At 34.5% G+C, this 12,349-nt stretch overlaps 2 protein-coding genes across 2 annotated transcripts; one reads left to right on the top strand and one right to left on the bottom strand.

The window, feature by feature from the left end:
• Positions 1–662: 662 nt before the first annotated feature.
• On the top strand, positions 663–5,596 carry LOC113075311 (fasciculation and elongation protein zeta-2; the record flags this gene model as incomplete). Its single annotated transcript, XM_026248007.1, is given in 4 exon segments — positions 663–928; positions 1,214–1,289; positions 2,892–2,957; positions 3,922–5,596. Coding segments are annotated over 4 exon segments (425 nt in total), but the record flags the coding sequence as incomplete, so codon positions are not given.
• An 892-nt stretch (positions 5,597–6,488) lies between these two features.
• LOC113075313 (usherin-like) lies at positions 6,489–7,978 on the bottom strand. The gene is made up of 3 exons (XM_026248009.1): positions 7,863–7,978; positions 6,771–6,944; positions 6,489–6,683 (listed from the first exon to the last, which is right to left on the bottom strand). The coding sequence occupies exons 1-3, from the start codon at positions 7,872–7,874 to the stop codon at positions 6,597–6,599; spliced, it is 273 nt and encodes a 90-aa protein (XP_026103794.1). The 5' UTR covers positions 7,875–7,978; the 3' UTR covers positions 6,489–6,596.
• Between the last annotated feature and the right edge of the window lie 4,371 nt (positions 7,979–12,349).

Below are 12,349 nucleotides of genomic sequence, written 5' to 3'. Positions count from 1 at the left end.
TTTGTAATAACAATATACACTACTGGTCAGTAATTTGGGGTGAGTAATTTTTTCTTTCTTTTAAAAATAAAATAAAATCAATACTTTTATTCAGCAAGGATGTGTTAAATTGATTTCCCAAGTGGCTTCAATTATTTATATTACTTTTCGTTATTTATATTAAGAGGATGCCCAGGTAATTTAAATCTTATATAAAATTATATCCATTATAAATATAGTTTTAGATATATAGTTTTTATATGAGATTAAATGTCATATTGCAGTTCAAATCGCAAGTCACAATATTTGTAGATTGTAGGAAAAACGATCAAAATAAAACACTTATGTTTTATCTGTTTACTTGCATGCCATCTGACCATTGACCAAACATCAGAGAAAATGCAAAATGTGTCATTTAGGAATTAAAATAGTAAAATTCTCACGTATTCTATGTCTTGAGGGTTTGGTTGATAAAAAAAAAGAATGAAATCCATGCACTGGCATGTTTTTGTAGTGTATTTTACTAAAAAGTACTTTTGAGGGATGTTATATTGGAAGTTCACACAGATCTCTGTCAGAGAGTAGTGTTGAAACGAGTGTGTTATGAAATAACAGTGCTGTAGAAATGAAGATAAGCTTGTGTTGAATGACTGCAGACGTTTTAGTCAATCGTTTTGTCTCAGGGTTGCGTGGTCTGTGCGTGTCTGAGCTGCTGGAGCGTCTGGAGGAGGTGGAGCGACAGATCCGTGGTTTCTCCGAGGAGCTGATCGATCAGCTGGCGGTGAGGGAGGAGCTGGACTATGAGAAGGAGGTGAAGAACACGTTCATCTCGGCGCTCATCGACGTGCAGAACAGACAGAAAGAACATCGAGAGCTGCTGAAGAAAAAGAGGAAGATAAAGGCCACAGGCGGCAATCAGATATCCAACCGCTCACATGTGCCAGGAACCGTAAGGATGCTAATCACTCATTATCAAAAACACACAAAAATCCCAGCCGCAGAAATCTCCAAAGCTCTGCGCAAAACCCTCGTCTGTTCAATTACCAAACAATTTGGCTAAATTCATAATGCTTTCAAATATCAATACTAATTTAGCTTGCCATGTTAAATACATTCAGGGAAAATCTGTTCTCGGAGAATTATGATATATTTCTTGTTCATGTTCTGTCATTAAAAAAAAAAAAAAAACTTTATAAAAATGGCATGTTTTTGATTGTCTTTGTCTATTTTCCAGTATTTGACGACGGTGATCCCGTATGACAAGAGCAGCAGAGCGCCGTCTGTAGAAGACCTGCAGATCCTGACCAAGAGTGAGTCAACGTGTGTCTCTGTTTATTAACATCTCTTCAGGGGGACCCAATTATGAATGTACAAAAATGATACTTTGGACAGGCCATTTCTGTGAACTTCCGATATATGTGCTTAAAGGGGTACTCCACCACAAAATTACAATTTAGTCATTAATCACTCATAACTTTTGGATGAAAACCTTGAGGCTTGAGATTGTCTCATAGACTGCCTCGTATATAACAGTGTCCATAAAAGGTGTGAAAAGTTGTAGTCAGAATACTTCATTTGCCATCAGACTTTCGATCGGAGTTATATGAAGCGACAGGAACACTTTTTTTTTTAAGCGATGAAAACCAAAATAATGACTTTATTCAATAATTCCTTGTCAACGGTCTCCTCTGTGTCACTCCATATCACCATATGCTCTTCTGTGTCCTCCGCACCACAAGGATGCGGTTTTATGCGTGATGCGCATCCTTGTGGTGCAGAGGACACAGGTTTTTTTAGCTTACAAAACGTTTTCCCGTCGCTTCATATAACTCAGATTGCACGTCTAATGGCAGATGAAGTATTCTGACAACTTTTCATATATTTTCTTTGGACCTTGACACTGTTATTTCTTCATCAGTAAAGCCGGTTCTGTGATTAGTAGTAAATCACCATCACCTGCTTTCAGATTGAGCGGCTTTCACTACACAGAGCCGTAGTTCTCAGACAATTAGGGCAAAATCGCCCTCATAATCACAGATGAATCTAATTAGATTTCAAACGCGATATTGCCTACCTTGTCAGAGAACTACGGCTCTGTGTAGTGAAAGCCGCTCAATCTGAAAGCAGGTGATGGTAATTTACTACTAATCACAGAACCGGCTTTATTGACGAAATGCGTATGACAATTGAATGCGATTAATTGCACAGCCCTACTATGGGACAGTCTCAAGCCTCCAGGTTTTCATCCAAATATCTTAAATTGTGTTGCAAAGACAAACTGATGGGTTTGGAACGACATGGGGGTAAGTGATTAATGACAACATTTTCATTTTAGGGTGGAGTATCCCTTTAACATGATCTTTTAAACTGTATCTTGGATTAGTATAGGTGATTGTCATTAAAATATTCAATTATAATTTAAATATTATTTAAGTTATATAATGTAACCAGCTATTTGGAGTTTGAAGAAGAAATGTATACATTAAATTTATCAAATGTTGCAGGAAAGACATTTATAATGTTTAAAAAGAACTCAGTTCTTAATAAATGCTGTTCTTTTTAACTCTAAAAGAGTTCTATTTATTTATTAAAAGAATCTTGAATAAAAGCAGCAAATCAGCATATTAGAATGATTTCTGAAGACTGGAGTAATGATGCTGAAAATTCAGCTTTGATCCCCGGAATAAATTTCATTTTAATATACATTCAAATAGAATATTTTGCTGTAGTGCATTCTCTTAACAGTAATTTCCTTCAAAATCATCATGGTAGTGCATATTTTGAATTCTATAAATAATTAATAGTAATCTAAGAGTGATAGTAATTTAATTAATAAATCTAAATTAATAGTGCACGCTCTATAAATCAGTAAAATGTTGCACATGAATATAATTGTGTCTGTGTTTCTCTAGTTCTTCATGCCATGCGAGAGGACAGTGACACAGTTCCTGCTCTTCTGACCAGCTACATCCTCAAAGGTATGTTATGTTATTTCAAATGAAGATGTCCCAAAAGGGATTACATTTTTTTTTACCTCATGTCTGGGGATCATTTTGTCTTCAGACCATAGAATAGAATAGCCTTTTATTGTCATTGCACTGTGAAGGTACAACGAAATTAGGGGTGCTCCCTCACCCATCAAGATACATAAAAACAACATACATAAAACAATGGCAGACAAACAAACAATATTCACTCATAAATGTAAAAATTTAATATAAACAGTAATATGTGCAAAATAGTATAAAAAGTATATATATACACCTATGTCTTCCTAACATTTTTCATATACATAGCAGCTAATAAAAATCTTTGGTTATCTATAGTTATTTTAAAAACAAGAGAATGCAAAAGTACTTGACTTATTGCCTTGGGGCGATTAAGAATTAATTTCATTTAAGAGCTTGTGTGTGTAAAACCATGAGTATTTGCAGTTCGTAATAGCCCAGGGGAAAAAAACTGTTTGTCATTCTACTAGAATGTGATTTGGTTGACCTGTACCGTCTCCCTGAGGGCAGCAGATCAAACAAGCGGTAGGCAGGGTGTGAGGAATCAGTAGCTAAATAACCCCATCAGGTGTCAAGTGTGTGTGAAATAGATTTTTCTTGTGTGTAGTATTTGTTGTCTTCTCTGTGATATATGCTAGAAAACATTATTTGTCACATAAGGAAGATGTGGTGGAAATAACACGCATCAAAACAACTACAGTTCTTCTGAAAGTCTCTTATGCTCACAAAGGCTGCATTTATTTGATCAAAAATACAGTTAAACTAATAATATTGTGATTTTTTGTTTTTTTTACGGGCTTCTTTGAGCAACATCTATTTGAAATCTCTTTACTGGCACTTTTGATCAGTTTAATGCATACTTATTCCTGACCCCTTACTGACCCCAAAATGTATTTTTGGCTTTTACTGATCTATCCTTTGTCTGTTGTTTCAGTGTTGTGTCCCACGTAGTGTTTCTGGAGCTGAAACGAGCAAATCTCATCGGTTCGCCGGATGTCCGATCATCTGCATCTCTCCAGATGATGTTCTTCTCTGATCTTGCACAGAACTGACCCGCCAGTGGCATTTATTTCTCAGTTTTGTTATGTGTAGATGTAATTGTGTGTTTGAGCATGAGTGCAGTATTTAGTTTATTTCTTAATGCAATTCACATTTCACTTACTGTCAGATTCCACTTTATTATCACAGTGCAGCTGCTGTAACTCATGCACGTTTGCATCGTATTTGGTTTGTTTTAGCGCAGATCTAGATGCAAGTTTCCCTCTTTCGATATTTCCATCAAATTAAATTAGATTTCAGGAAGTCTAATGGCTAAAAATCATAGAAATGAATGGATTTCAATGATTTAAAAGCAATCTCTCCAGCAAAGGCTGGTACAAATATTTGTGTGGGTAGCTGTAAAATCGAAAGGTTTATCATATTAGAATGAAATAGTTCAGTCATGCTGAACAGAATTAGTGGTACTTAAAAACAACCTGATATTCATTAAATGCATTTCATTGCCAGTTAATAGATCGTCATACTCAGTTTTTGTTCTATTCGATCAGTTTTATAACTTCTCTGTATAACAGTATTAATACTGAGTTGATTTGGCGTGAACAGTACGAGTATTTTCTACCAGTTGTTGTGGAATCTGAGATCTCAGTGGTGAAGAAAGGACTTTAATCAGATCTCTGGACTGGATTTCTGTTTGAAGGTATGAAGAGCTAAAACGCACACATAAAGAGATAAACACGTCTGTCTGTTCTCACTACGGTCCTGTAAGATTGTCTCTAGTGTATTAGTTTTTTGTTGAACGATTGGAGGTGATATTTTTGTATGTGTGACTGTCAAATCTGATTGTTGTTTTTCGACGGAGAGATTGAGATTACGTTGTGTTGATTCCTGCAGATGCACGACCTTAAAGAAATAGTTGATGTATGTAGGGTGACAGTTTTTCAGCCAATTTCTCCGTTTAAAGGATTATTTCACCCTTAGAAAACAGTTTTAATTACTTTTGTGCATAGAAGTCCATACAGATCATGTGCCATATTTAAAATCATCTTGAAGGCATTCAGTCGCTTTTATATTTAATTTAATGTTTTTGTGTTCCATGAAATAAAATCATGGACCATTAATTAAATTTCTGAGTTAACTACTACTTTAAACTCAGTAAATTCTGCATGTGAGGAGTAAAACATCTCGCATGTCTCTGTTCTGTGGGTTGAAGGGAAGTCATTGTTTTTATGTTTGTAAAGCATTCAGAAAAGTAGAAGTTGCTGCATGCACTTTCAGTTGGTCTAAAAGGGAACAGTTTTGTAGAGCATGACATTTGCGTGAAGCGTTGAACTACAGATCTTCGTCGTCGGGTGCTCATGGCCTGATTCAGAGGAATATTAGGAGTGCACAATAAATCAGGGTACACATAACAACTAGAGATTATTATATATTTTTTACAAGCAATAATGAAATGCTGCCTGTCGAATGCATTAAATTTTGTATGTTAAAATGACCTTATTTTTAATTCTGACCAAATTTTTTACATGAATGGTCCTTTTGAATTAGAAATTTATAAGCAATGCATTGTATGTAGCAGAGCAGTTTTTAAATAAAAACATCTGTTCATTAAACCCGCTGTGCATTTGTCTTGAATTAATATGTATATATATGTGTTACTCTTTAATAAAATATTTTATATTCTTAAAAATGTGGATATTTTAAATGTTTATGTATAAAATCCTTATCACGGCGTTGCATCAAATACAAATTTAGCTTTGCACTGATAACTCGATGCATTTTTCTGATCATTTTCTTATGAATTGTCTTTAAGGCAAAACCATTAAAAAAAAATTTGCAACGAATGGATATCACCATATTTCTCCAGTTGATTAAAGTACATATACAAATTAGGCACTATTTAAAAAATGTCTGTCTAATTTAAAAATGCACTCATTTACATACTTTCCAGATGAGAAATCTGAATATTGGATAATTCAGCTGAAAACTCTGGTTTGATTTTGTTGACACATTAAAGGCTTTTACAGAGGGCATTTTGGATCTTTATTTAAATACGAAAATCAATGCAAAAAGTTGTATATTTAATATCTTTATTATGAAGTAGGCTCTTGCAATGTTCCCTCTAAAAAATATTTGGGGCAAACCTGTACAGCACATATAATAAACAAATATTGTCTTTATTCTTTTACAGTTAACTAAGCATCGCCATGTAGTTTGCACACCATTACACCTGTGTGTGACTGTAAATGTCTCAAGAGTTTTGTTACCGCTCTGTGCTTATCATTTCCACTTACTTAAGCAACATGTGAAATTTCTATTTGTAATTGTATTTGCGTTGGCTCTCCTGTTGAGTTATTTCACCCACAACCATTAAAGTATTTGATCTCTACAGCGACTGATTTGATGCACATCATTCTCTTTCAATGAAACCTGTAAAATGCATTCATCGGTTCATACTGGTTTCATATTAATGTCCGCTGTATAATCATGTTTCCTCCTGTTGGTATCACGAGTCCATAAAGTCCCAGAGCAGTTCTCAATGCAACAGATCAGTTCAGTTCATTTTCCGCTCCGTTCTGAGATGATGTTTGGAGACAGTGCTGATGATGAAGGTCAAAGGTTGGTGTCGGTGAACATGGTGTGTTCCTTCCTGACTGTGCTGAAGCCTTTGATGGTGTCCACAAACTCCTCACCTTCAAACTGACAAACATACAACACATCATCAATAGCATATTTCAGGAAAAAAATTAAAAAATGTTGTCTAACAGCAGTAAGTGATGTTCTCACCAGGCCGCTGTCGAGGCGTCTGAAGTGTGGCTCCCATGATTCCTCATCTTTCTTGTCAATGAGCTGACTGACGCTGCGCTGTAACGGGTTTTGTGTGTACAGACCTGAGACTGTCACCAAACCATCTTCACCTTCAGCAGAAGGGTCCTCCATCACTTTACTCTCAATCACCTCCTGCACACGTGAGAAGAGGCTTCAGCAATCCTTCAAATGACTTTTAGAGCAACAGCTTCTGAACACACTAAAATGGAGCTAGTAAAATAAATAATTTTTAAAAGCATTAAAGCATTTTAATTTTATTTAATTTTTGCCTTTAAAAAGTGGAATTTTAAATGTATCATATTATGCATTTACAAATATATAAATATTTTTTAAAAATTAAAATAAAGTCTAAATGAGATAAGTTTTAGATTTCTGTCAATTTAGATCTAGTATTTATTTTAGAAATTCTATATCATTAACTAAAATTAAATTCATAAAAATATTTTTCCATTACCTAAAATAAAATAAACTTTAAATCATTTCATTCTCTCTTTTAAAAAAGTGGTAATTCAAATGTATAATTTAATGATATATTAAACTATTTCATTTTTTTTTAACAAAAAATCTGAAAAAGCTTAGGCCTAGATTTTAGATAGACATTAATTTAGATCTATATTTATGTTGAGGTACAGAGCTATTGTTGACAAACTAAAACCATTTAAAAAATGGTTTAATTAGCGGAAATAATGAAAATTTAGAAAAACTATAGAAATATTTGAAAAGGAAATACAAAAAGCATAACAAAATTATGAAAACTTTAAAACTAAAAAGAAAACTGAAAATATAAAAATAAAATCTAATAAAACATTAACAAAAGGTCAAGTGTGTATTTCTTTTCTTTTTGTATATCAAAATTGCACCTCCTGTTCCCATATTACTGTTTACGCAGAGACAACTTATGTTTGGGGTCATTATTTATTCCACTTGGTGTCGCTAGTGGTGCAGATTTTTTTATGAATATAAAAATAACATTTGCACAATTTTATTGTTAAAGCTAACTAATATGACTATTTTTGCAACACGTGCATTTAAATAAAATAAACGTCTGACCTCCATGTGCATGGTGAAGGCTTTCAGTGTGACGCTGTTCGGAGAGCCCACGGTTTCTGGAATCGTGTCGAACTGTGAGGAACAAACCTGTCATTAGATAAACCCCTCACCCTCAGCAGGATCACAGGTGACTTACAGCCTCATCGGTTTAGGACAAAATAGAGAAATGTTGAAGAATTGTTCCAGGACATTGAACAGAATTCCCTAAGGTAGATAAATTATGGCCACAAACACATTTTTTTTAAATAGTTCAAAGAACTAATAACCCCACTCCGACAACATCCATTTATCATGTTTAAATAGAAAAACAATGGAGAACGTTCTCAGAACTTGGACAACGTTCTTTCAATGTTATGAACAAACATTCTTCCAGTAGCGTAACATTTATAAAACGAATGTTGAATTGTTCAAAGTTATCAAGTTCTCAAAACTTTGTTATATACTGTAAAGGACATTCATCTCATCTAATGTATATGTTATTACTTATAACTCATTTCAGAACGTTGAGAAAACATTCGAAAGTTTCTCATGTTTGCAAAATGATAGATAATAAAACATTCCCTTAATGTTTTCTGTAAAAAACATGTATTGTATTTAATCTAGTAAGGCAACGTTTCTAAAACGAAAAAGCTTTGAACATTATACGTTTCATAATTGGAATGTTAGCAAAACGTTCTTAGAACATTCTTATTTAGTTAGCCTGGCTGAAACATACACAAGCGTCCTCCAGGGACATGTTTACATAGAAAATAAATGGAATGCAAAATCTCTTTCTTTGTGAATGCTCCCCATTTCTCAGACTTTCACCATAGTTTGAATGTTTCCTGTTCATTTATTCCTGTTCGTATATACACGCTGTCTTCATGCCTATTAAAACTTGCAAAATGTAAAATGAGGAGGTTGTGGCCTCACCAGGTAGGAGTTGCTGGGCGGGTAAATGGCCCTCGGGCTGCGGCGCTGGAGGGGCAGCGGTACGAGGGGCGGCCGTTCCCGGGTGAACGGTGGTTTATTGAGGGCCTTGTGTAAAACTATAGCAAGTATGAGAGCCAACAGCAATAGCGCAACTCCAGCCATCAGCACAATGAACCACAGCTCACGGTAGAACTGCGAACCCCCCGCACCTGCACCGAACCGACCGCCGGCAGGAGTGGGACCCTCAACACCTGAGAGACAAAACACAACACTGTCTGGGTTAGATTCGATTCGAAAGACCGAAGTTTTACTTCAAGAATTAGTTCACCCAAAATTGACTATAAAATAAATCACCCTCAAGTCATCCTAGGTCCATATGACTTTCTTCTTTCAGACTAATCCAGTCGGAGTTATATAAAAAATTGTCTTAGCTCTTCCAAGCTGTTTAATGTCACTCAGCAGGTTTTGCAGTGCATCAGTCCAAAAGAAGTGAATTAAAAAGCGCCCATCCATAATAAAAAACAGCTCCGGGGGGTGAACAAAGTCCTGTATCAAATTGATGCGTTTTTGTAAGAAAAATATCCATATTCAAAACTTAATAATCAATTTAATGTAGCTTGCACAAAAAGTTACACATGGAAGCAGCTCTGTACTGATGACGTATGAAGTTTAATTTGCACATGCGCCGGTGAGTCTTGTGAAAATAAAGTTTGTTAACAGGAGCAAAGGAAACAATGTTTCCTTGCTTTAAAAGTTTCCTTACTTTTTAAAGTTTCCTAACATTGTTTTGTACTTGTAATTAGTGACTGTTGTTTTGTTTTGATCTCTCCATGCACTTCTGCGTTCGTTACTTCTGAGCGGGGCAACGCCAACAACTGCTTCTTTTTACAACAGTGAGCACAAGCTAGGTTTAATTGATTATTACGTGTTAAACGTTAATGCCTTTCTTACAAAAATGCATCAATTCACTACAGGAGGACTTTGTCCACCCACGGAGCTGTGTGAGAGGCTTTTCTTTAATGGATGGGCGCTTTTTATTTCGCTTCTTTTGGACCGATGCACTGCAAACAGCCGCTGAGCGCCATTAACCAGCTTGAAAAATCATAGACAATTTTTTATATAACTCCGACTGGATTCGTCTGAAAGAAGAAAGTCATATGCACCTATGATGACTTGAGGGTGAGTAATTTATGTGCTAATTAAATTTTGGGGGGAACTAACCCTTTCAGTTATGAGGCTTAGCGCATGCGTAACCGAACACTGAGCCTTACGACACATGCACAATACAGATGATCAACCTTGTGTCTGCTCTTTATCTATCCCTAAATTAATCTCACATTCTTTATTCAACATTATTTAGAAGTAAAAACAACAAAAACTATATATATAGAGAGAGAGAGAGAGAAAGAGGGAGAGAGAGATTGTTTTGTTTTGTAGAAATGGTACATCACAATCTTGTTCTGACCAATGACATGAACTGATGTCCTAATTACAACTTCCCAGGACTTAAACGCACTAAATACAAGTATAGTGTGTTCATATGCGCAGTATGCAAAGCTATTATTCAGTGCTGATAAGAGGCTGAATGTCACATTCTCCAGTTTCACTGAGGATCTGTTGAGATCTTTCTTAGCAGTACTCACATAACCAGAGATCTCTGTAATGAGACACGTTTGCTCTCTTATCTCTCTCTGCCAGGTGAGGATGTTAGATAGATGTCCGTCATACTGCTCTTTAGCATTTAAATATGAAAGCCTATTTTCACCATCGAATAAAAATAAATAAATACAGATAATTGCTACTTTTTATCTCACAATTATTATTATTTTTAAACAATTGCAAGTTTATATCTCATATTACAAAAAATCTTAATTGTGAGATTTAATATCAGAATTAAGAGATACAAACTCAGAATTGCAAATATATAAACTCAGAATTCTAACAAAAAAAAGGTGAGATATAAACTCAGAATTCTAACAAAAAAAAAGGTGAGATATAAACTCAGAATTGTAAGTTATAAATTGGGAATTGCAAGAAAAATATAGTTGTGAGATATAAACACAATTTTGAGGGAAATAGTCATAATTAAGATATATAAAGAATTGCAAGGGAAAAGAGAGAATTGCAAGATATAAGATCTGAGATATAAACTCAGAATAAAATAGCGAGATATACAAACTGTTTTGTGTGATATTCAGTATTGCAAGTGAAAAAGTCAGGATTGTACTCTGAAAAGTCTGAATTTTGGAATATAAAGTTGCAGATCTTTTTATTTTTTAATTCCCCAGCACAAATAAGTTTCGATATTTAAGCAGTGAACAAATGAAATATTAATGTGATGGACTGATGTTTACTTCTCTTCATTTAGCCCAAATGACGCAATGCACATGGTTTATTCATTGATGCAAACAGAAACATCAAGCATACGACAAAGCTGCATGCATCTCATCTCTCAGAGGTCAAATGAACAGCATAAAACAAAAATGATGGCAGGATAAACGTCACAGAGAGACAGGAGGAGTTTTACTCACCGGTGTCTGTGTCCGTGGTTCCTCTCATGAGGATTCAGAGACCCCAGAACCGTGTGTGACATGAGACACGGCCCTCGAACATCAACCAAGAGCACTGACCTCAAACATTTTATAGCTGTACATTCAGAAAACACTTCAGTGAAACTATTCGTTCTGTGTAGTTGCTTCAAGATGAGTGTGAAAGGGACAGAAACTGTGTCTCTCTGAGTGTGTGTGTGTGTGTAAGGTGTCTCTGCAGCTGTAATTGTACTCCAGGGCTCTATGGTAACAGGAGGTGACAGAGAGATCAGTTACCACATCATTATGACCCAGTGAACACAAACTCTTTTTACCTGCTACACACTTTCAGTCTCACTCACTCTTTTCATCCCCAGATGGGACCTCGAGTTTAACCCTACTGACATTATGACATTTCAGAATATCAAGGATTAATGTGTGGAGATTGAATATATTTTTTATTGAGCTGACATCTTTTAATCACATTCATCAAGAGTAGAATTCGGCTTGTGATTCTAAACTAACTGAAGTTACGTAACAGTTAGGTCTCAAATAAATGAACTTAAAATATGAAATATGAAACTGATTTATTTGAAAAAGGTTATAAAACCAAGTCGAGCACAGAAATCTATTACCACAAGAAATTTGAGATTTGATTTGAACTGGTGTCAACAGACTTGAATTGAAACTTTAAGCAAAAGTAAAATGCAAAAAAATGTAAAGTAAAAATTAATTATAATTAAAAATATTAACCAAAAGTATAATAATAAAATGTATAATATGCTAAAACAATATAGATATAAAATAAAAAAGCAAAATTTACTAAATCAGCCAACTTTAAATGATAACATTTTATATATATATATATATATATATATATACATATATATATATACATATATATATATATATATATATATATATATATATATAAAATCAAAATATTAATAAAAACTGATAAGTTTTTTTTTAAGTAAGTATATAAAGATAAGTATATAAAACAATAGGCTACTTTGAGGCCAGTATTTATTATATTTTTTATCTAAC

Source organism: Carassius auratus, unplaced genomic scaffold (genome assembly GCF_003368295.1).
Source record: "Carassius auratus strain Wakin unplaced genomic scaffold, ASM336829v1 scaf_tig00016696, whole genome shotgun sequence".
NCBI classification, from domain to species: domain Eukaryota; kingdom Metazoa; phylum Chordata; class Actinopteri; order Cypriniformes; family Cyprinidae; genus Carassius; species Carassius auratus.
Note: the sequence above shows the minus strand (reverse complement) of the source record. Positions and strands in the feature narration are given on the sequence as shown.

Coding starts and splice junctions, on each gene's coding strand:
- LOC113075313 (XM_026248009.1), bottom strand. Junction 6,684..6,770: donor GACGCCTCGACAGCGGCCTG/GTGAGAACATCA, acceptor TATGTTTGTCAG/TTTGAAGGTGAGGAGTTTGT.